The sequence below is a fragment of the Heptranchias perlo genome, chromosome 4 (assembly GCF_035084215.1).
Source record: "Heptranchias perlo isolate sHepPer1 chromosome 4, sHepPer1.hap1, whole genome shotgun sequence".
Classification (NCBI taxonomy): Eukaryota; Metazoa; Chordata; class Chondrichthyes; order Hexanchiformes; family Hexanchidae; genus Heptranchias; species Heptranchias perlo.
The window spans coordinates 113,241,280-113,266,214 of NC_090328.1; the positions used below are offsets into that span (position 1 = coordinate 113,241,280).

The following is a 24,935-nucleotide window of genomic DNA, read 5'->3' on the forward strand; positions in this document are numbered from 1 at the left end:
TAAAGATATAATCAATCCACGAGGTTAAAATATCTTCAGAATACATATTTTTCAACTCTTTTAATCTGCAAGAGTTTTGGAAAAAACAGTCTTTCTTAAAACTTCCTAATATAATGTTTCTTTATGGGTGATATTATTCCTAAGTTAACTCATAGTGTCCAAGTGTCAGTTCTGGAAAGAGAAACTGAGCTCATAAGTGAACTAAAAGATATTAAGCGAAATTAGCAGTACATATCCCTGAACCAAATGCCTCCAAATAGGGAGCTGTCAATCAACCAATCAAGTTCCAAGACACAATCACCTGACGGATAGCTGTTCACAGCCCATCTGCACTTTGCACAGATATTAATGCTTTGACCAAGTACAAATAGATTATCACCTAGATTTCACACCCTGGCAAACCTACAGATAAAGAACCAGCCCATGCTCTCCCATACAGTATTACTGTTAGTTGCCTTGAAATCACTATGCACCTTTAGACCATTATGGCTATTCAAATCACATCAAGATTTTTACAACTGTTACAGTTGCAGCTTTTAAAGGATATATATTACCAAATATTGCCTTGATCATAGTCCCTACTGTTGAAGTTAGAGTACAGTACAGCTGGATTATGTCACCATTAAACTATTCTCCATCCCATACAACTGCTCTCAGTAAAAGATGAGTTTGCCCAACATTCAATTAGATCTTAGTGTTCAGATATGGTTACGCTGAATACAAAATTTAGAATATAATTTTACGGCAGTCAAGGACTTTTATCTTCCTGACTTCCTCCTCCAACAATCCAAACAAAAAAGGCAGCCATACTCTAGATTCTCCACCCCTATGTAATCCTCATCAGGTAGGTACACTCTAGGATCCAGATAATGGGATTTACCATAGCTACAAACAAAGCCATGAACAATTTTATGATAACAGGAGATACACCCAACACCATCATCCCAAGGACTGCAGTAGCTCAAGGAGATGCCACATCACCACCTTCAGAGCAACTAGGGATGAGATTTAATGGGGCCTTCCCATCATTAGAGAACAACATTAGAGGAGAACATTTCTTGCCGGGAAGGCAGCACAAGTAATTTTCTTCCTCTCAGGTCAAATTTACCAATGTTACAAGTTACAGTGCTTTAAGACTCACTATTTTGATATGCTCTGGAACAATCAATAAATGTTTGTCGTGGGGAAAAAGTTTTGTTGAGCAGAGAACCAAATTGAAGAATAAAAGTAATTTCACTAACAAGAACAGTTGACCTGGGATGTCTATTTAAAGTAAGAAATGTGTACAGATATACAGTTATAATGCTTTAGGCTAAGGCTGTATACTTTGTCTTATGTTTAAATTAATCCTTTCCAGCCTAAGACTTCTCCCCAGAAAAAGCTTCCAAAAAACTAGAATGGAAATCATTTACAGTATAACTGAATAATCACCAAACTGACTCAAGTTCGAAAGGGGCAAAGCAAACTCACTGGAAATAATCCCAGGCATCACTTAGCGATTAGGATATCTACTACCATGCAGATTTGTGTATTTTGAATATTCTATGCCATTTTAGTCAGAAACATGATTGGACACTTTTCATTGTAGCTTTGCAGTAAATTTTGAATGACTTGATAGCTGTCATTTACAAACTATGTTCTTGAGTCACAAATACTAGTTAAAAAGGTTTTTTTTTAATAAAAAGGTAATGAGTAATCAAACTAAATTGTGCCAAGCACAATGACATTGCTCAAAAAAACAGTAAATGTATTGCAAGGAGCAAAATGACTGGATTTGCACTAAGTTATTCAACAAAACTGACGACGCTGTCACAAATTCCACCGTACATATATATTATACGTGCAAAACTGCACAAAGGACATTGTTGTCATAACCCATTCTATACCATATTACAGCAAAATTAATTACTTAAAAAAACAAAATTGAGTAGATGCAAGAAAAAGATTAAGCATTATGTTAATCAAAGTATTATTTCTCCATTTCAATTAAAGATATTTACAGTTATTTTGCACAAACAAATCTAAAGGTCTAAGTTTACAGGTATTACTGTAGGTCAAGCTTCAATCATTTTTATATCTGCTTTGGCAAAAAATACCTAGTATATTTTGTTCCTGTACCATGCAGCCACATAGAACATGGGAACTTGGTTACGTAAATTGTGCTTCTGGCATAGGTGCAAAAATCTCATGCAGTAATAGTTTGGGTTCTCCAACACAAAATTAATAATGAATGCCTGCCTCCCACTATACCAGGAATTGAAGATCGATAGGTTGATCCAAAGAACGAGACTGTAGTTTGAGTTCTTTGATTAGCCTCAACTCCCGAACACTGCACAAGCAAGACCATTATTACAATTTAATCAGTTTTAGGCTTTAATAAAAAAATCAAATTATCCAGATATTTAAATTAAGCAACTTAAAATTAACATGAATAGACTATATAGCATTCAGTAAATCTGTGCACTGTCCTTGCAAACACAGTGATCAAATTACAACTCTACATGCAACAGAGTACAGAACCATTAACTATGCATTTTCCCTGTAAATGAATAACATTGGACTGCAATTGTCCTTTACATGACTTCTACTTTAATTGCATCAAACATAATAGTCCCTACAACGGAAAAAATTAGTCATGCGGCATTTCTCATTACCAGTACATCTGTCCCTTCAATGATATTTTAGATATGTCACATGAATTACAAAAAATATATACAAAGCAGGGCAAGGAGCTGGTAGAAGTTCCTACCCTGCTGCACTTTCCACCAACTTCTCCATCTAAACTATCGCAGTGGTAGCGTGGCCCTTGTCACCAGGTCACCCCTTGGTCTTTCACTCACCTCTCTGGCACCTTCTCCAGCTTCGAGCACCTCACGCTGTTCAAGGCACAGACTAGAACATATCTGGGCAAAAATGGCTTAGCCATCCATCACCAAATTTGGCTGAACCATAGTAAAGCTCTATCGAGCTTCAGTCTTCTCTGCCAAAACTGCTCACTGCTCCAGGGTCTTCCTGGAAACCAAGGATGACCCCCAACTTCTTTTCTCCACTATTAATCGTCACCTTAAACATTTCTGCCCTGCCCCCTCAACCACCACCAACAGGTGCGAGCACGTGGACTTCTTGTCACAAAGATAAGACTATCTGTTTAGCTGTCTCTACTTCCCCCCCCCCCTCCAAACAAGACAAACCAACCCCAAAGTCCTCTCCCTCGACCTGAACTTCTGCCTCTCAAGTATCTCTCCCATCTACCCCCAGCACCCTTAACCCTTTTCCCACCAAACTGCTGACCACATAACTTCCCTTTCTGGCTCCCATACGAGTGGACATTGTAAATGGCTTCCTCTCCTCAGGCAATATTCCCTGTCAAAACCACAGTCATCCATCCTCAAAAAAAAGCCCACCTTAAATCCCTGACCATGCAAACCACTACCCCATCTCCAATCTCACTTTGTTCTTCAGAGTTCTTGAATATGTTGTTGCTTCCCAGATCCATGCCCATCTCTCTCTCTACACTCCCAGTTTGAATATTTTTTCAATCAGTTTTCTATCACTCTCAGCACTGAAACAGCCCTAAAGTCACAAACGATATTCTCTGTAACTGTGACAAAAGAAATAGGAGCAGGAGTAAGCCTTACGGCCCCTCATGCCTGCTCCACCATTTAATAAGATCATAGCTGATCTTTGAACTCAACTTCACTTTCCCGCCCAATCCCCATATCCCTTGATACCTTTAGTGTCCAAAATTCTATCAATCTCTGTCTTGAACATATGGAATGACTCAGCATCCACAGCCTTCTAGGGTAGAGAATTCCAAAGATTCACAACCCTCTGAGTGAAGAAATTCCTCATGTCAGTCCTTAATGGCCCACCCCTTATCCTGAGACTATGATCCCTAGTTCTAGACTCTCCAGCCAAGGGAAACAGCCTCTCAGCATCTACCCTTTCAAGTCCTCTCAGAATTTTATATGTTTCAATGAGATCAACTCTCATTCTTCAAAGCTCCAGAGAATATAAGCCCATTCTACTCAACCTCTCCTCATAGGATAACCCTCTGATCCCAGGAATCAATCTAGTGAACCTTTGTTGCATCCCCTCGAAAGCGAGTATATCCTTCCTTAGATAAGGAGACCAAAACTGCGCACAGTACTCCAGGTGTGGTCTCACCCAAAGTTCTATGTAATTGCAACAAGACTTCCTTACTCTTGTACTCCAACCTCCTTGCAGTAAAGGCTAACATACCATTTGCTTTCCTAATTGCTTGCTGTACCTGCATGTTAACTTTCTGTGATTCATGTACAAGAACACTCAAATCCCTCTGAATTGCACCATTTACTGGTCTCTCAACTATTAAAAAATATTCTGCTTTTCTATTCTTCCTACCAAAATGCATAACTTCACATTTCCCCACATTATACTCTACCTGCCACCTTCTTGCCCAATCATTTAACCTGTCATTATCCCTTTGTAGCCTTCTTGTGCCCTCCTCACAGCTTACTTTCCCACCTAGCTTTGTATCGTCAGCAAACTTGGATACATTACACTCGGGGCCCTCATCTAAGTCACTGATATGGATTGTAAATAGTTGAGGCCCATGCACTGATCTTTGCGACACACCACTAGTTACAATCTGCCAATCCGAAAATGACCCGTTTATTCCTACTCTGTTTTCTGTCCGTTAACCAATCCTCAATTCATGCTAATATATTACCCTAATCCCAAGAGCCCTAATATTCTGTAGTAACCTTTTGTGTGGCACTTTATCAAATGCCTTTTGAAAATCCAAATATACTATATCCACTGGTTTCCCCTGATCTAGCCTGCTGGTAGCACCCTCCACAAACTCCAACAGATTTGTCAACAGCTCAACAGCGCTCTCCGTTTTTATGGCGAATCAAAGGAGCAAGTTGCCACATTTGCACATGTACAGCAAAATGCGGAAGTCTTGAACTTGCTCCTATCGGTTCGCCGGCGAATTGACAGCTGCAAATTAAAGGGCCATCGCACCCTGCAATCATAGAAATCACTGAAAATCACAAACTTGCTCATTCCCCCAGCTGGAAAGTAACTAATTACGCCACCAAAAGGTACGCTTTAAACTAAGTTTTAAAAGTGCGATAACTCTTAATGACTTCCAAACAACTAAAAATTAAATTTTAAAAATGTACAGTCTCATATTACTCCTTATTTTAATAGTTTTTGGTCATTAAAATTTTTTTTAATTAAAACATTTTTGTAAACTTTTCCCTTCGGTCTCTAATTTAATTCAATTATTTCTTTGTCTTCTTATTTTTAAAAAATGTTGTTTACAATGACTTCCAGAATACTAACTTTAAATGAATGAAGTCTTCTTGCCTGCTTGTGGGCGGGACTTCTCGCTGACAGATTTTGTGGCCGTGTCTTCTATTCTCAGACGTTTCCATGTAAATCAACTTACGCTGCTCAAAGGCTGAGTTGACAGTGCACAATTCTCGAAAATTCAAAATCACGCAAGTCGACGCCACAGAGCCCGCAGTAAGTACACTCGTAAATTTATTTCGCAGGAGCTGCAGCGATTGTTGCCACGCCACTCTGCGCAAGTTCTGCCCCATTATGATTTTATAAGTGCCCTGTTAGCACATCCTTAAGAATAGATTCTAGCATTTTCTCTGTTACTGATGTCAGGCTAACTGGCCTGTAGTTCCCCGTTTTCTCTCTCCCTCCTTACTTGAATAGCAGGGTTGCATTTGCTACCTTCCAATCCACTGGGACTGTTCTAGAATCTAGGGAATTCTGGAAGATTAAAACCAATGCATCCACTATCTCTGCAGCCACCTCTTTTAAACCCTAGGATGTAGGCCATCAGGTCCAAGGAATTTGTTGGCTTTTAGTCCTGTTAATTTCTCAAGTACTTTTTCTTTACTAATATTAATTACTTTAAGTTCCTCGCTCTCATTCGACCCTTGCTTCCTCACTATTTCTGGTATGTTTTTTGTGTTTTCTACTGTGTGACCATGATGCATTATCCTTCTCGACGTCTCTGCAGCCTTTAACAGTGAACCCCACCAACGCCTCTCCTCCATTGTCCAGCTAAGTGGGACTTGCCCTCACTTGCTTCCACTCTTACCCATCCAATCATAGCCAAAGGATGACTTATCTTCCCACCCCAGCACAGTCACCTCAGGAGTCCCCCAATGATCCATCCTTGGCCCCCCAACTTCTTCCCCATCTGCATGCTGCTGCTGGGTGACATTATCTACAGCCACGGGGTCAGCTTCCATGATAACATTGAAGTCAATGGACAGGAAAGTCAGTTGGGATGTATAATGGCTAGCCGATTGGATATTGTCCGTTCTACATCATAACTGAAAGTTAAATTTACCTTCCCAGGTGCATTGTCTGAATTAATTTCACAGCAACTCAAACATCCCCCTCCAGGCCTGACGGAAACATCAATTGCCCCCCAGCAACATAAAAAAAATTCCTCCTAAACAATGCAGATAGCTCAGAATTTTAATTTAATAGCCTAACCTATTAAGGGTAAAAGGATAGTCAAAGGAAGGGTGGGGCCAATTAGGGGCCAAATAAAATATCCTGTGGAGACAGAGAGCATGGCTGAGATACTAAAGGAGTACTTTGCACCTGTCTTTACTGAAGAAGAGGATGTTGCCAATGTCACAGTAAAAGAGGAGGAGGTAGAGAAATTGGTTAGGATAAAAATAGATAAAGAGAAGGTACTTAAACTGTTGGCAGCGCTCAAAGCAGAGAAGTCACCCAGTCTTTGACAGCAGTTGATAGCTCTCCAAAATAGAAAGCTGGCCTTTTTTGGCTCACTTTTCTCCTCCAGCTCTAATCTCAATGTCCTTTATAACCATTTTTGACCATAATTTGACCATTGTAACTAACATCAAATTTTATCCCTCAACGGGTCTATCAGATCATCTACTCTCGGACTCAAACGGCTTTGGATTCTGATGGTAACCCTCCCATCATCCTCAAGCTGTGTGTCACTGAACTTACGAGCATTTCTTCAATATTTCTTACTCCCAGTCCACCTTTCCTTCTTACAAATTATTGTGAGTTCACCCTAACCTCAAGGGGGATCATCTTTCGTATACTTCTAACTTCTGCACTATTATCCTAACATCGGTACTTTCTAAACTTGTTGAAACCAGCGTTGTCGAATTATCCATCGCCTTGAAAGTTTTGGCCTAATTCACGCTAGTCAGTTCATTGGGTTTCTTGTTACCTATTGTCATGTTTCAGAATTTATCATTTTTTTTCTTCACAGAATGGATTTTGGGATTGAGTTATGTTGAAGTGTGTTAAAACAAAGTCAATTTGAACCAATTTTTTTTTAAAGCCATGAGTTCCAGGCGTTGAAGATATGTATTAGAGCCAGAAGGGCCAGTTTGTGGAGTATCAGAACCGATACAATTGCCTCATCTCAGGCCCATTATCTAAGATTGCCCCGATTCACTTTGAGAACAGCATAAGATATTCCCTTTAAACCCGCACCTCACGGGGAGGTGCAGAGGTAGCCAGTTTTATTGACAGGTCTACTGCCGAATTACCTAGCAGGGAGAAAGTCAGCAACACAGGCCCTCCCTCTGGCAGGGAAACAGAGTAAAATGGAACACAATCAGGTTTTAAATAGAAGACTGCGGGATGTAGGCCTGGAGCCAGAAGCTGAAAATACAGGTGATTATAAGAACATAACAACGTAAGAAATAGGAGCAGGGGTAGGCCATTTAGTCCCTCGAGCCTGCTCCGCCATTCAATAAGATCATGACTGATCTTCGAACAACTCCACTTTCCCACCGATCCCCATATCCCTTGATTGCCCTAGAGTCCAAAAATCTATCGATCTCAGCCTTGAATATACTCAACGACTGAGCATCCACAGCCCTCTGGGGTAGAGCATTCCAATGATTCACAACCCTCGGAGTGAAGAAATTTCTCCTCATCTCAGTCCTAAATGGCTGACCCCTTATCCTGAGACCATGTCCCCTATTTCTAGACTCTCCAGCCAAGGGAAACAGCCTCTCAGCATCTACCCTGTCAAGCCCTCTTAGAATCTTATATGTTTCAATGAGGTCACCTCTCATTCTTCTAAACTCCAGAGAGTTTAGACCCATTCTACTCAACCATTCCTCATAGGACAACTCTCTAGTCCCAGGAATCAATCTAGCGAACCTTCGTTACACCGCCTCTAAGACACGTATATCCTTCCTTAGATAAGGAGACCAAAACTGTACACAGTACTCCAGGTGTGGTCTTACCCATGCCCTATACAATTGCAGCAAGACTTCTTTACTCTTGTACTCTAACCTCCTTACAATGAAGGCCAACATACCATTTGCAGTTATTTTCTGTAGGTAGTCAGAAGGAAAGGTAGTGCCATAAACAAGTAAGCAAAAGGGGCAACGTACCCAGTTTGTTATATTTTCCCAGGTTTGAGGAGAGAAGCACTCAACCCCAGGGACAGAGCCGTGCAAGCACTCAACCCCAGGGACAGAGCCGTGCAAGCACTCAACCCCAGGGACAGAGCCGTGCAAGCACTCAACCCCAGGGACAGAGGCGTGCAAGCACTCAACCCCAGGGACAGAGGCGTGCAAGCACTCAACCCCAGGGACAGAGGCGTGCAAGCATTCAACCCCAGGGACAGAGGCGTGCAAGCACTCAACCCCAGGGACAGAGGCGTGCAAGCACTCAACCCCAGGGACAGAGGCGTGCAAGCACTCAACCCCAGGGACAGAGGCGTGCAAGCACTCAACCCCAGGGACAGAGCCGTGCAAGCATTCAACCCCAGTGACAGTGCCGTGCAAGCATTCAACCCCAGGGACAGAGCCGTGCAAGCATTCAACCCCAGGGACAGAGCCGTGCAAGCATTCAACCCCAGGGACAGAGCCGTGCAAGCATTCAACCCCAGGGACAGAGCCGTGCAAGCATTCAACCCCAGGGACAGAGCCGTGCAAGCATTCAACCCCAGGGACAGAGCCGTGCAAGCATTCAACCCCAGGGACAGAGCCGTGCAAGCATTCAACCCCAGGAACAGTGCCGTGCAAGCATTCAACCCCAGGGACAGTGCCGTGCAAGCATTCAACCCCAGGGACAGAGCCGTGCAAGCATTCAACCCCAGGGACAGAGCCGTGCAAGCATTCAACCCCAGGGACAGAGCCGTGCAAGCATTCGTTCCCTGGGATCGAGCCGTGCAATCATTCAACCCCCAGGGATAGAGCAGTTTCTCTGCCACTGTGCATGCTGGGTAAAGAGCTCCCCATTCCACAAAAGCCTTTTCTTTCACAAAACCCGTTGCCATCTCGCGCTAGCCGGTATACACTGTACCTCATGAGAATTAGGGGGCAGAAAGGAAGCAAGCTGCAAAGGGAAGCGTCAGTGATCCAGACTCAGTGAAATTTCCACATACAGCAACTTTGCAACAGGCTGTGTGCCCCGTGTTTTAAGTTGTGAAAGGGATTGGTGCACTGAAGGCCGTCCATAGTTCTTAATTTGAGAGTGTCTGTGGTTTCAGAATGCATCTTGTATATTTTACCATGCAAGTTATTTGGGTCTCTCATTAAGTGTCCGGTTTTTTTTCAAAACAGGTTACGGTTAGGTTTATTAGGGTTTCACTGTTCTGCCATGGGTTCTTTTACTTCCACCTGAACAGACAGATGAGGCCTCAGTTTAACATCTCTTCTGAAAGATGGACCTCCAACAGTGCAGCACTCTCCCAGCACTGCACTGAAGAGGCAGCTGCGATTATGAGCTCAAATCCTGGAGTGGAGCTTGAGCCCACGACCTTTTGACTCAGGACTTCAGTACTACCACTGAGCCAAGCTGGCAGATAGCACAAGGTATTAGTCACAATGGACCATCCTAATTAAGATCTGCCTGTAATAACTGGACTGCTATATTGATATACAGTGATCACAGCTAAAAAATGCACATGTGCATATATCACAAGGAAAAGTTTTAGCTTGGCTGCAATGCCTTCCACAGGCAAATAATCTGTTGACATTGAATACCTGGGCTTATACACAAGGAATAGCTACTGAAGGGTGACCAGTGCCTGTGAAACCGTATCCACAACTATCTTCCCTCTTCTGAAGGAGCAGTCAGAAAAAAAAAGAGTAGCTAAGAAATAAAACTACAATTGCTTTTCATCCCATAAGTTAGTTTGCAAAAATGTTGTACAAATGGTTATATTTAAAGATAAAATCAAAGTATTTTGAATAACACATCCCCACTCCCACCATCTACTTTTACAAATCTCTACAGCAGAACTAAACTCCACTCACCTCTCTAGAACCAAGCTGATGGCCTGAGAGAGATCAGGGTTTGCCACCTGCAGGCGCTTCCACAATGACCACACAAATTCTTTGTCAGCCTGCACAGAAAATTTAAATATTAGTATTGTCAGAAGCTGATGCAAAAATATTATTTTTCTAAAATGCAGCACAGTTCCAAGAGTGGTAGAACTAAATTATTTGACCCAAGTCCCCACTTGGTAAGTTCTTGATCTTAACCTGTCCTGTGATCAGCATAGGCTAAATCCTAGGATTGGAAGGAGTGAAAATGAAGGGACCAGTCAATACCCAGGTGACTTTTGCACACCTCAAGAGGTGACCCACAGGCAGCATAGTAGGTCACCTGCCTTCTCATTCATAGAAAACCTCGAAGTTGGAATAGCAAAAAGGAAAGCAAAAGCATTACAAGTGCCATTTTACAAAAAGAACATTTACGGTACAATTGCTTCAAGGCAACTAACAAATTAAACTACCTTTTGAAAGATAACATGTTTCATTGCACTATTTGGAAGACACTAACAAAATCCATCCAATCGCTGGAGTGGGAGCTATATGAATGATGTCATTCACATCATCCCACAAAGGGAAAATAAATGTCAGCTTTTTAAATTGCGGACGGTTTGAAATACACTTTGTTCCAATACTCTTAACTCCAAGAGTAGCTAGAACCCACTAAAATGTAACTAATTTTTGACTGCGGCATAGAGATCCTACGCACATAATTATCGACAAGATTACAGAAGTTGCACTGTAGATAATGTTTGTTCAGAACTACAGAGCAAAATAAAGGTGTGTTTAGAATGTGGCAGTAGTGGTATATCTGCACTGAATGAGGATTATTACATGAAGAAGGGAAGAATTCTGCATGGGAAACAATTGAAGATGGAATTTACAACACATCTGAGAATGACCGTACAAGTTTGGAGAAATGACACACGAATTAGCGTACAGATCATCTTTACATGCATAATAAATTTCACATGAAACTATTCTCCATGTGGTAGGCCTTTTATAAAATGTCTAGAATTGAAGGGGATAAAATACACACATGTTTTGATACAAGTATTAAGGACTATGTAGTGAGCGCAGAGTGGCCCCAGTATAAGTAAGTAATAGGACAAAAGACTTTCATTCAGTGATTAGAATAAAGAATAGGATGAACCAATTTGTTCAAACCATGAAACCTGAAGGCTTTTTTTCAAAAATAACTGTATGCTGTGTTAAAATAAAAAGAAATGTTGCAGACTGACATGTTATGCATGGCATTCTCACTGCAATTTGTCTGCTAGTGAAAGGGGATCAAACCTCAGCACATAGCAACGCAATCCCAGTTGAAATCAAATATAAAAACAGAAAATGCTGGAAACACACAGGTCAGTCAGCATCTGTGACGAGAAGAGACAGGTTATTGGAATTTTGTGTCTGTAACCCTGCATCCAGATTTTGTTTTTATTGCAGATTTTTCGCATTTGCAGTTTTTCCTTCTTATTTTACTGCTAACAAATGTTTGATAACATTTCATATTGCAACTTTTGTCATTTAAAAAAAGACACAGAAAGGAACCCAGCCCAAATAAGGTCTTCACTGCTTAGGTGTTTAATTTAAGGATGTTCTGGAAATAAGGTTAATGATATGAATAGTTTTATTGCTAGAATAGTGTTTGTTCCAGCACTGCAGAAGGAGTTGAAAATATGCAACGCTATTCATCCTAGGGAGACAGATTCTCTGGCTTAGAGAATTTAGAATTGTTTAATGACCAAAAAAGAGAAAACATTTGCACCAAAATAAGTGAAAAAAGGTTAGTGATTGATCAACGTTTAAGTTGGAATGGGAACTTCTGATAATTAAAATCAGATAATTTTCACCTTGTATTTTAATCAGCTCTATCTCCGACTCCAGCATAAACCTGCTATTAGATTAAATGCTACAGCTTTAACAAGAGAAATCAAAGCACAATATTAATCGATTCTTTTTTTGAATCAAAGTGATAAGCCACTCCATAATAAATATTCAACATGTAAAGTTTAATATGGTATACTTACTTTAGAGATGCAGCATAGATTGTTAGTAATGATTTTGGCACAATGTGTATTGTATGGAAATTATTTGGTTTCAAATGAGAATGCTATAAACTGTATAAAGAAATTATTGTGATTTTACCCTAAACTATCTGCAGCACCGTAAATAAAACACTGTGCTATATGAGAGCCTCCGAATCTAAAGGCAGACATTAACAAATTTAAAATTTCTAATATCGGTTACACAAGCCAGGCAATGATTAAGAGTTATATCTTGTTAATTTGGCTTTGCCACCAACCGATTAGAGAGATGCTACCATTAAACAACAACTCGCACCTTTAACGTAGTAAAACACCCAAGGCACTTCACAGGAACAATTATCAAACTAATTTTGACACTTAACCACATAAGGAGATATTAGGACAGGTGACCAAAAGTTTGGTCAAAGAGATAGATTTTAAGGAGCTTCTTAAAAGGAGGAGAGAGAGGCAGAGAGGTTTAGGTAGGGAATTCCAGAGCTTAGGGCCTAGGTAGCTGAAGTCATGGCCGCCAATGGCGGAGCAATTAAAATTGGGGATGCACAAGAGACCAGAATTGGAGGAGAGCAGAGATCTCGGAGGGTTATAGGGATCTCAGAGGGTTATAGGGCTGGAGGTGGTTGCAGATAGGGAGGAGCGAGGCCCTGGAGGGATTTGAAAACAAGGATGAGAATTTTAAAATCAAGGCGTTCGAGCCCGGAGCCAACATAGGTCAGCAAGCACAGGGATGATGGGTGAAAGGGACTTGGTGCGAGTTAGGATACGGGCAGAGTTTTGGATGAGCTCAAGTTTATGGAGGGTGCAAGGTGGGAGGCCGCCCAAGAGAGCATTGGAATAGTCGAGTCTAGAGGAACAAAGGCATGGATGAAGGTTTCAGCAGCAGATGTGCCAAGGCAGGAGCGGAGACTGTCGATGTTACAGAGGTGGAAGTAGGCGATCTTGGTTGATGGAGAGTACGTGTGGTCGGAAGCTCAGCTCAGGGTCAAATAGGACGCCAAGGTTGCGAACAGTTTGATTCAACGATTACGGCTGATTGAATGTGGTGCAGTGGTAGTGATACCCCAACATGCTACATCACCAGAGACAAAGTAGATAGCAGGAAGGAACACCAGCAGGTGTAAGGAATCAATTCACTAATACCTTATGATCAAGAGAAATGAGGACACATTGAATTTAGATTTTTTTTTAAATTGCAATTCTTAAATGTTGCAATGAAACTTTAATGCCAGACAAGTTAATGACATTACTACATGTTGCCTATGAAGCGATTTGTTCCCTCAGACAATTTTATACAGTGCTGGTGCTATGTTGCGAATATACCCAAAGGTACAGAGCTGGTGTGAACTTAGTGCACTGATAAAGCAGTTAAAGAACAAACACCTCCCACTTGAGAAACTACAGATGAAGCTCGAGAAACTATCAGTCAAGCTCTGCACCCCATTTCTCATAGCTCTGAAGTTAAACCAACTCAAGGCAATGAAGTCGCTTTAAATCTGTATAGTGCGATGTCCAAGAAAACAAATTGCGATAACGTACTCAGTGACCAAAATCATTTGCTTTAATTAAAAAAGTTAATTCCATATATGTACATTTATAAAAAATTATCTGGCAGCAATACAATCTTGGATTCAGCTGGTAAAGCATTCAATCTTCATTCTTACAGTATGTAAATATCACAATTCGGGCTTTCTCCCAACACTTTATTTACATTCACAGCAAAAAGCAGTTTCCATAAGCAGGCGGTGTATTCCATGAATTGAAAATGATATCCTTGGGTGCAGTGAAAGGGATAGCATGACACAAGACTAATAATTTCCCTTTAATTATAGTATAACACACCGGCTATTACCATGCTCTCCTGTTTACTCCAAAAAGGTGGTAAACACTAATGCCAGACCAGTATATTCAGGCTAAAACTCAGATTTACAACTAAGACGCTTACACAGAAACAGAAAGATTCAGCAAATTACTGATAATATTCTCTCTAGGACACATTTCTTACACAGTCCAATGTCTAAGATTTTTGGATGAAATAGTCTTTTATACTCTTCCTGAGGTGATGTTTGTAAATGGATGAAGTAATATTCCTGCACACCAGATGGAATCTAAGTATTTAACACAGAGCAGTGTGAAGTGAAACAATTTGGTAGGAAGAATGAGGAGAGGCAAAATAATCCAAATGCTACAATTTTAAAGGGGATGCAGGAACAGAATGTCCTGGGAGTTTATGTACACAAATGTTTGACGGTGGCAGAACATGTTGAGAAGGCTGTTAAAAAAGCCTATGCGATCCTTGGCTTTATTAATAGAGACAGAGTGCAAAAGCAAGGAAGTTATGCAAAACCTTTATAAAACACTGGTGAGAACTCAGCTGGAGTAGTGTGTTCAATTCTGGGCACCGCACTTTAGGAAGGATGTGAAGGCCTTAGAGAGGGTGCATAAGAGATTTACTAGAATGGTACCAGGGAAGAGGGACTTCAATAATGTGGAGAGACTGGAGAACCTGGGATTGTTCTCCTTAGAGCAGAGAAGAACATAAGAAATAGGAGTAGGAGTAGGCCATACGGCCCCTCGAGCCTGTTCTGCCATTCAATAAGATCTTGGCTGATCTTCTACCTCAACTCTACTTTCCCACCCGATCGCCCTATCCTTTGATTCCCCTAGAGTCCAAAAATCTATCTATCTCAGCCTTGAAAATACTCAACAACTCAACATCTATAGGCCTCTGGGGTAAAGAATTCCAAAGATTGACAACCCTCCAAGTAAAGAAATTTCTCCTCACCTGTCTTAAATGGCCAACCCCTTATCCTGCAACTATTCCCTCGAGTTCTAGACTCTCCAACCAGGAGAAACAACCTGTCAGCATCTACCCTGTCAAGCCCCCTCAGAATCTTATATGTTTCAATGAGAAGGTTAAGGGGAGACTTGATAGGAGGTGTTCCAAACCTCAAGGGTTTTGATAGAGTCGAATCATAGAAAGGTTACAGCACAGAAGGCGGCCATTCGGCCCATCGAGTCCACGCCGGCTCTATGCAAGAGCAATCCAGCTCGTCCCACACCCCCACCTTATCCCCGTAGCCCTGCAAATTTTTTCCCTTCAAGTACTGATCCAGTTCCCTTTTGAAGGCCATGATTGAATCTGCCTCCACCACCCTCTTGGGCAGTGCAGTCCAGATCATAACCACTCGCTGTGTAAAAAAGTTTTTCCTCATGTCACCTTTGGTTCTTTTGCCAATCACCTTAAATCTATGTCCTCTGGATCTTGACCCTTCCGCCAGTGGGAACAGTTTCTCTCTATCTACTCTGTCTAGATCCTTCATGATTTTGAATAGCTCCATCAAATCTCCTCACAACCTTCTCTGTTCCAAGGAGAACAACCCCAGCTTCTCCAGTCTATCCATGTAACTAAAGTCCCTCATCCCTGGAATTATTCGAGTAAATCTCTTCTGCACCCCTCCAAGGCCTTCGCATCTTGCCTAAAGTGCAGTGCCCAGAACTGGACACAAGACTCCAGTTGTGGCCGAACTGGTGTTTTATAAAAGGTTCATCATGACTTCCATACTTTTGTACTCTATACTTCTAATTATAAAGCTTAGGATCCCGTATGCTTTTTTAAACCGCTTTCTGAACCTGCCCTGCCATCTTCAACAATTTGTGCACATATACCCACAGATCTCTCTGTTCCTGTACCCCTTATAGAGTTGTACCCTCTAGTTTATATTGCCTCTCCTTGTTCTTCCTGCCAAAATGTATCACTTTGCAATTTTCTACATTTAATTTCATCTGCCTTGTGACCAGCCTGTCTATGTCCTCTTGATGTCTATCACTATCCTCCTCACTGTTCACTACCCTTCCAAGTTTTGTGTCATCTGCAAATTTTGAAATGTTGCCCTGTACACCCAAGTCTAAGTCATTAATATATACCAAGAAAAGCAGTGGTCCCAGCACCGACCCCCTGGGGAACACCACTGTACACCTCCCTCCAGTCCGAAAAACAACCGTTCACCACTACACTCTGTTCCTGTCACTTAGCCAATTCTGCATCCATGTTGCTACTGCCCCCTTTATTCCACAGGCCACAATCTTGATGATAAGCCCACCATGTGGCACTTTATCAAATGCTTTTTGAAAGTTCATATTCACCACATCAACTGCATTGCCCTCATCTACCCTCTCTGTTACCTCATCAAAAAAGCTCTATTAGGTTAGTTACATACGATTTGCCTTTCATAAATCTGTGCTGGCTTTCCCAAAACAATCCACACTTGTCCAAGCGACTGTTAATTCTGTCCCGAATTATCGTTTCTAAAAGTTTCCCCATCACTGCGGTTAAATTGACTGACCTTTGTTGCTGGTTTTTATCCTTACACCCTTTTTGAACAAGGGTGTGACATTTGCAATTCTCCAGTCCTCTGGCACCACCCCCGTATTTATGGATGATTGGAAGATTATGGCCAGTACCTTCGCAATTTCCACCCTTACTTCCCTCAGCAACCTGGGATGCATCCCATCCGGACCAGGTGACTTATCTACTTTAAGTACAGCTAGCCTTTCAAGTACCTCTTCTTTATCAATTTTTAGACCATCCAGTATCTCAACTATATCTTCCTTTATTGAGACACTGGCAGCACCTTCTTCCTTGGTAAAGACAGATACAAAGTACGCATTCAGTACCTCGGCCATGCCCTCTGCCTCCATAAGTAGATCTCCTTTATGGTCCCTAATCCGCCTCACCCCTCCTCTTACTACCTGTTTACTACTTATATGCCTGTAGAAGACTTTTGGATTCTCTTTTATGTGGGCCACCAGTCTATTCTCATACGCTCTCTTTGCCCCTCTTATTTCCTTTTTCACTTCCCCTCTGAACTTTCTATGTTCTGCCTGGTTCTCGCATGTGTTATCAACCTGACATGTCATATGCCCCCTTTTTTCCCCACTTCATCTTACTCGCTATCTCTTTTGTCATCCAGGGAGCTCTGGCTTCATTTGCCCTACCCTTCTGCCTTGTGGGAATTTGCCTAGACTGTACCCGAACCATCTCCTCTTTAAAGCCTGCCCACTGTTCAATTACAGTTTTGCCTGCCAATCTTTGATTCCAATTTACCCGGGCCAGATCTGTTCTCATTCCATTGAAATTGGCCCTCCGCCAATTGAGTATTTTTACTTTAGAGTGGTCCATGTCCTTTTCTATAGCTATTCTAAACCTTATGATACCATGATCGTAAATAAGAAGAAAGCGTCTCCATTGGCAGAAGGGTCGGTAACTAGAGGATACAGATTTAAGGTGATTCTCAAAAGAACAGAGGTGACAAGAGGAATTTTTTTTTAAAACACAGAGTTGTTATGATCTGGAATGTGCTGCCTGAAAGGGCGGTGGAAGCAGATTCAATAGTAACTTTCAAAAGGGAATTGGATAAATACTTGAAGGGAAAATTTTGCAGGGCAATGGGGAAAGAGCAGGGGAGTGAAACTAATTGGATAGCTCTTTCAAAGAGCCGGCATGGGCACGAATGGCCTCCTTCTGTCCTGTATGATTCCATCTAACTCAGAAACTGAAACTGGGCAGAAAATTGAGCCAAAGATGCTTGGGAAAGAACAAATCATTCATTCAATCGAGTTCAAAGACAATAGTGCATCCTGTGCACATAATCACTTGACAAGTTTCTGTTTATACCTCGCTCATGCTTTGCACCTCTATTAATGTTTGACCAAAGTGTAATTACAAGAGCACCTGGGACAAAGCTTCACATTCTGGTCCATCTGCAGATCTGGAGCCTGCATTCTTGCACACAGCTAGGCTCCAGACTCCAGCTTGTATTTATAGTAAGCAAAGATAGTTTCTATCTTAGCAATTTTTTTTTCAATAATACATTTACCCTTTATATGTTATATAAAACATATATAATACAGCAATTTTCCCTCTTCATCACAGGATGAAAACTGATTTTGTCACAGTATCTGACAAAATCTCTTCATAACATATTTTCCCTATTCAACTGGATGAATAAAGTGATGAGTAAGATAGTTAGCGAAGGAGCAAAGCCATAGCTTGCTTGAAATCCTTGTTGATTGCAACGTTGATCCCCACTTCCACTGCTGAATAGCTAGGAGACAAAGCATAGCTGAATCCTCCCAATCTTCCTGTTTTCTCCCAATATTTTAAGATTATGGCACTCAGTTCGTGAGGATGAAAAGTTGAGTCTCCCCTGTCAGGAGTCTACTGGTCCTGTGCCCATCATTCAACAGACTCAGTCAATCCCCAAAAGAGGAATGTGAAAAGCCAACAATAAACTGAACAGAAGAACTTGCTACAAGCTGACACACATCAACCAGCCAAAAACAAGATGGTGATTTAGAGACTGGTGCTGGCATGTTGTGCCTTAGGCAGTATAAAAATCCAGAAAGACAACACTGCCTTCAAAACCATTCACCAGGCAGTGTCCTCTATACAACAATAACAAAAAACACTAGAAACACTCAGCAGGTCAGGCAGCATCTGTGGAGAGAGAAACAGAGTTAACGTTTCAGGTCAATGACCGATGCTACCTGACCTGCTGAGCATTTCCAGCATTTTCTCTTATTTCAAATTTCCAATATCTGCAGTATTTTGATGTTGTTTTCCTCTATACAATAGATCGAATTTACAGCACAGAAACAGGGCATTTGGCCCAACTGGTCTCTGCTGGTGTTTATGCTCCACACGAACCTCTTCCCTCCCTACTTCATTTAACCCGATCAGCATATCCTTCTCTTCCTTTCTCCCTCATGTGTTTATCTAGCTTCCCCTTAAATGCATCTATGCTATTTGCCTCAATCACTACTTGTGGTAGCGAGTCCCACATTCTCACCACTCTTTGGGTAAAGAAGTTTCTCCTGAATTCCCTATTGGATTTATTAGCGACTATTTTATATTGATAATCTCTAGTTTTGGACTCCCCACAAATGGAAACATTTTCTCTACGTCTACACCATTAAACCCTTTCATAATTTTAAAGACCTCTATTAGGTCATCCCTCAGCCTTCTCTTTTCCAGAGGAAAGAGCCCCAGCCTGTTCAGTCTTTCCTGATAAGTATATCCTCTCAGTTCTGGTATCCTTGTGAATCTTTTTTGCACCTTCTCCAATGCTTCTATATCCTTTTTATAATATGGAGACAGCACTGTGCACAATACTCCAAATGTGGTCTAACCAAGGTTCTATACAAGTTTAACATAACTTCTCTGCCTTTCAATTCTAGTCCTCTAGAAATGAACCCCAGAGCTTGGTTTGCTTTTTTATGGCCTTATTAACCTGCATCGCTACTTTTAGTGATTTCTGTATCTGTACCCATAGATCTCTTTGCACCTCCATCCCAATTAGACTATTATTCTCCAAGCAGTATGTGGCCTCCTTATTCTTCCTACCAAAATACACCACCTCACACTTATCTATATTTAAATTCATTTGCCAATTACACGCCCATTCTGTAAGTTTTAAAGCCTTCTTGTATTTTGACGCATTCTTCTTTTGTAATAACTACACCCCCAATTTCGTGTCGTCCGCAGATTTTGAAATTGTACTTCTGATTCCCGAATCCAAATCGTTAATGTAAATTGTGAACAACAGTGGTCCCAGCACTGATCCCTGTGGAACAATACTTCCCACCTTTGGCCAGACTGAGTAACTACCCTTAACCCCTACTCTCTGTTTTCTAGCCAGCTTGCTATCCATTCTGCTACCTGACCCGACACCACATGCCCTGACCTTAGTTATGAGTCTACAATGCGGAACCTTATCGAAGGCCTTTTGAAAATCCAAATATATTACATCCACTGCATTACCCTTGTCTACTCTTTGTTACTTATTCAAAGAATTCAATAAAGTTGGGTCAAGCATGACTTTCCCTTCTGAAATCCGTGCTGACTATTCTTTATTATATTTTGTTTTCTAAGTGTTTTTCTATTACATCGTTGAATAAAGATTCCATTATCTTTCCTACCACTGATGTTAAGCTAAATGGTTTATAGTTCCCTGGACTTATTCTATCATAGTGTCATAGTAGGTACAGCACAGGAGGAGGCCATTCAGTCCATCGTGCCTGTGCTGGCTCTTTGAAAGAGCTATCCAATTAGTCCCATTCCCCTGTTCTTTCCCCACAGCCCTGTCAATTTTTTCCCTTCAAGTATTTAACCAATTCCCTTTTGAAAGTTACTATTGAATCTGCTTCCACCGCCCTTTCAGGCAGCGCATTCCAGATCATAACAACTCGCTGAGCAAAAAAATGCTTCCTCATGTCGCCTCTGGTTCTTTTGCCAATCACCTTAAATTTGTGTCCTCTGGTTATCGACCCTTCTGCCACTGGAAAGTTTCTCCTTATTTACTCAATCAAAACGGTCCATGATTTTGAACACCTCTATTAAATCTCCCCTTAACTTTCTCTGTTCTAAGGAGAACAACCCCAGCTTCTCCAGTCTCTCTACATAACTGAAGTCCCTCATCGCTGGTACCATTCTAGTAAATCTCCTCTGCACCCTTTCTAAGGCCTTGACATCCTTCCTAAAGTGTGGAGCCCAGAATTGAACACAATATTCCAGCTGACACCTAACCAGTGTTTTATAAAGGTTTAGCATAACTTCCTTGTTTTCGTACTCTATGCCTCTATTAATAAAGCCCATGATCCCATATGCTTTTTTAACAGCCTTTTCAACTTGTTCTGCCACCTTCAAAGATTTGTGTATGTGCACCCCCAGGTCTCTCTGTTCTTGCACCCCCTTTAAAATTGCACCATTTAGTTTATATTGCCTCCTCATTCTTCCTATCAAAATGCATTACTTCACACATCTCTGCATTAAAGTTCATCTGCCATGTGTTTGCCCATTTCACTAGTCTGTCTATGTCCTCCTGAAGTCTGTTATTATCCTCCACATTGTTTACTACATTTCCGAGTTTTGTGTCATCTGCAAACTTTGAAATTATACCCTCTATACCCAAGTCCAGGTCATTAATATATCTCAAAGAGCAGTGGTCCTAATACCGACCCCTGGGGAACAGCACTGTGTACTTCCCTCCGGTTTGAAAAACAACCATTCACCACTACTCTCTACTTTCTGTCCCCGAGCCAATTTTGTATCCACACTGCCACTGTCTCTTTAATCCAATGGGCTTTAATTTTGCCAAGTATATTATGTGGTGCTTTATCAAATGCCTTTTGAAAGTTCACATACACAACATTAACTGCACTACCCTCATCAACCCTCTCCGTTACTTCAAAGAACTCAATCAAGTTAGTCAAACTTGATTTTCCTTTAACAAATCAGTGCTGATCTTGTGCAACCCTTAGTGGCCCTATCCTTATCCTGATTATTCTTTTGTTATTTATGTGTCTGTGTAATACTTTACTATTTCTTTTTATATTCCATGATATTCATAGTTTCTCTGTTTCCTAACCTCTTCATATTCCCTTTTATCATCATCTCCTTTATTGTCTATGCACTTAATGTATGCCTTTTTTAGTTTCAATTTTATCCTTATCTCTTTATTCATCCATAATGTTTCATTACTGGCTAGTTTGTTCTTGCTTTTTAGAAGTATATGTCTCCTGAACTCCACTGATCACCGTTTTAAATATTTCCCGTTGCTTTTCTATCTCTCTCAATTTTTTTTCCCATTTACTTTCCCTAGCTGCATTCTCATCCCCTTAAAATTAGCTTTTTTCCAATCTATTACTTTGGTCTTTGTCTTACTTATTTCTTTCTCAATCATTATTTTAAGTCTTATTATGTTATGATCATTGTTGTCTAGATGTTCTCCAATGCTTACATCTCTTATCTGTTCTGATTCATTTCCCATTACTAGATCCAGCAGTAATTCCTCTTTTGTTGGGCTTCTCACATAGTGGGTAAGAAAGGAGCCCTGTACACACTGTAAAAACTCATTCCCTTTTCTCTACCTTTTCCTGTCAGTTTATTTGGGGGTTGTTGAAATCTCCCATGATTATTATTCAATGTTTTTCTTCCTCATTTCATAGATTTGTCTACATACTTTATCCTCCACTTACCTTCCACTATTAGGTGGTCTGTAGAATATCCCTATTAATGTGGTCAATCCCATCTTATCCTTTGTCTCAATCCATATGGATTCTGTTTCTATCTTAATGTTACTTATGTCCCTTTTTTCTACTGCCATTGTGTTGTCTCTAATTAGTACAGCTACTTACCCCCCCCCTTTTTCCTTCCCTATCCTTTCTAAATACGTTATTTCCTGCAATATTTAACTGCTAGTCCTGTTCTTTATGTAGCCAAGTTTCAGTTATCCCTATACATCTGGCTCCTCGCTATGAATTATTGACTCTAGTTCCCCCGTTTTGTTTCGGATGCTGTGCACATTGCTTTACAGGCCATTTAATTTGTTTTTGATAATTGTTCCCCTCACTTTATTTTTTAACAGTCATTTTGTACTTACGTTCTATAACTGTATTTGTTCCCTGATTGTTCGTGTTACCCTTGTTCCTTACCTGGGTCTGACCTTTACTCTCATCTCCTATTTCTTTTATCTTCAGACTTATGTTATTTTCACCAGATCCCTCCCCCGTCTTACTAGTTTGAAGTCCTATCAACATGCTACCTGCTCGATTTCTCAGTTCAAAAACTATGCGTTATCACTTATTAAACTTGCATTGTTAATCCTAAACAAAATACATTAAATTCACAGTACATACTCAGCAATAATTTCTAGTCTGTAATATCATCTCAGGTTTAAGTGACAGATCAAAGTGTGAACAGGTGAAACCTTTCAGTTTATAGCACCCAAACTATTTGTAAAATAATAATCAGTCATATATATTATCTACAGTGCAACAGAACACAGAATCTATGGTTTTATGGAAGACAAGTTTAAATAATAGAAAATTCTCCTTCACTTTAACTTCTAGCATTCTTCACTATTGCTTTAAGTCAAAAGATTTTAAAATCTCAAACTCTCCTGGACCACACAAAGTCAACTGCAAAAGTGGACAACTTTCAGCCCACACAAGTAAAACCCACCTGACACTGAGCAAGTTCTTCCGACAGTCTCCGCACTTGTTCCTCCAGTAGTAGGTGAGAGTCACGCTGCTTTGAAGCCATGTTGGTGAAACCCTTTTTAAAAAAGCACAGGAAGAAAAGTATTATAATCAGACGATGATAATTACTGCAATAAATCTGGTCAGACTGCATCTCAAGTACTGCCTACAGTTCTGCGACTGCACCTAAGCAAGGATATATTGGCCTTGGAGTGAGTGCAGCGTAGATTCACCAGAATGATACCAGGTATAATCTGGCGTTGCACAGACTCGACTTGTATTCCCACAAGTATAAAAGATTAAGGGGTGATCTAATTGAGGTGTTTAAGATGATTAAAGGATAGAGACAAGCTATTTCCTCTGGTGAAGAGTCCAGAACAAGGGGGCGTAAACTTAAAATTAGGGCTAGGTGTTCAGTGGTGATGTCAGGAAGCACTTCTTCACACAAAGGGGGAGTGGAAATCTGGAACTCTCTCCCCCTAAAAGCCAAAGCGGCTGAGGGTCAATTGAAAATTTCAAAACTGAGATTGATAGATTATTGTTAGGTAAGGGTAACGGAACCAAGGTGGGTAGATAGAGTTACGATACAAATCAGCCGTAATCTAATTGAATAGCTGAACAGGCTAGAGGGACTGAATGGTGGATTCCTGTTCCGAGATCAAAGACCAGTAATGATAGCATATGGTACTTTATAGCTTACTTCTCTTTCCATTTTGCAAACACTAACAAACCTTTGGAAAGGTCTCCATAGAAGCAGAAGGTTAAACAACCTTGAAAGAATCTATTAGTCATATAACGTCAATAATAAAAATATATGAAAACAGCTACATAAATCTGTCATGTTTAGCAAAATCGGAAACTAAACAGGGGTCAGCATAAGAGCAGGGTGCAGCTGGGATCATAACTTGAGTTCTGGTCCTTCCTTAAAGTAATTGAAATTTATTGGAAATCTCAATAACTCATGCATGCATTTTATATGATACAAAAGTAAATGGAAAGAGTGACATCGACTTAAAGGAAAGCTTCTAATACCCAGTTTACCAATTATTGTATTAATTTCTAGACAGTCCAACTAAAAAAAAAGACAATCAGCCTAGTCTGAAACTGGACTGCCGTCAATCCTAAACGCGGAATATCTTTCACCGTCCAGTTTCAATGAAAGCAATGGGTGTGTCTAGTGACAATAGCAGTGCCAATAATGGTTACTGACCCTAACCTCAAACCCAAACCGTGACCTAAAACCTGACAGGGTCCTAACCTCAAACCCAACCCCTGACCCCAACCTCAGCCCAAGCTCTAACATTAAACCAAACCCTGACCCCTGACCCAAACCCTGACAGGGTCCTAAGCCGACCAAACCTAACCTAGTCCTAACACGAACCTGAATCCTAACCCGAACCCGATTCCTATCATCAAACCCAACCCCTAACCCCGGGTCATTATGAGGTCGGGCTGCATTGCAAATCGTCGCTTTGATCGCGCCCGGTGCTGCCCGCTCCCCCGGTGACCGGCCCGGGCCCGGTGCTGCCCATTCTCTGGGCTTTTTTCT

General features: G+C 41.0%; 1 protein-coding gene across 5 annotated transcripts in view; it reads right to left on the reverse strand.

The window, feature by feature from the left end:
- cntln (centlein, centrosomal protein) overlaps nucleotides 1-24,935 on the reverse strand; it is a 366,307-nt gene that overhangs the window by 313,120 nt on the left and 28,252 nt on the right. For all 5 annotated transcript variants that reach the window (XM_067983463.1, XM_067983465.1, XM_067983464.1 and 2 more), the window contains exons 2-3: nucleotides 23,370-23,462; nucleotides 10,284-10,372 (exon numbers count right to left, since the gene is read on the reverse strand). In XM_067983463.1, coding sequence (XP_067839564.1) covers nucleotides 10,284-10,372; nucleotides 23,370-23,450 — 170 coding nt within the window. In that variant the 5' untranslated portion in view covers nucleotides 23,451-23,462. The remainder of the gene's footprint in view (nucleotides 1-10,283; nucleotides 10,373-23,369; nucleotides 23,463-24,935) is intronic.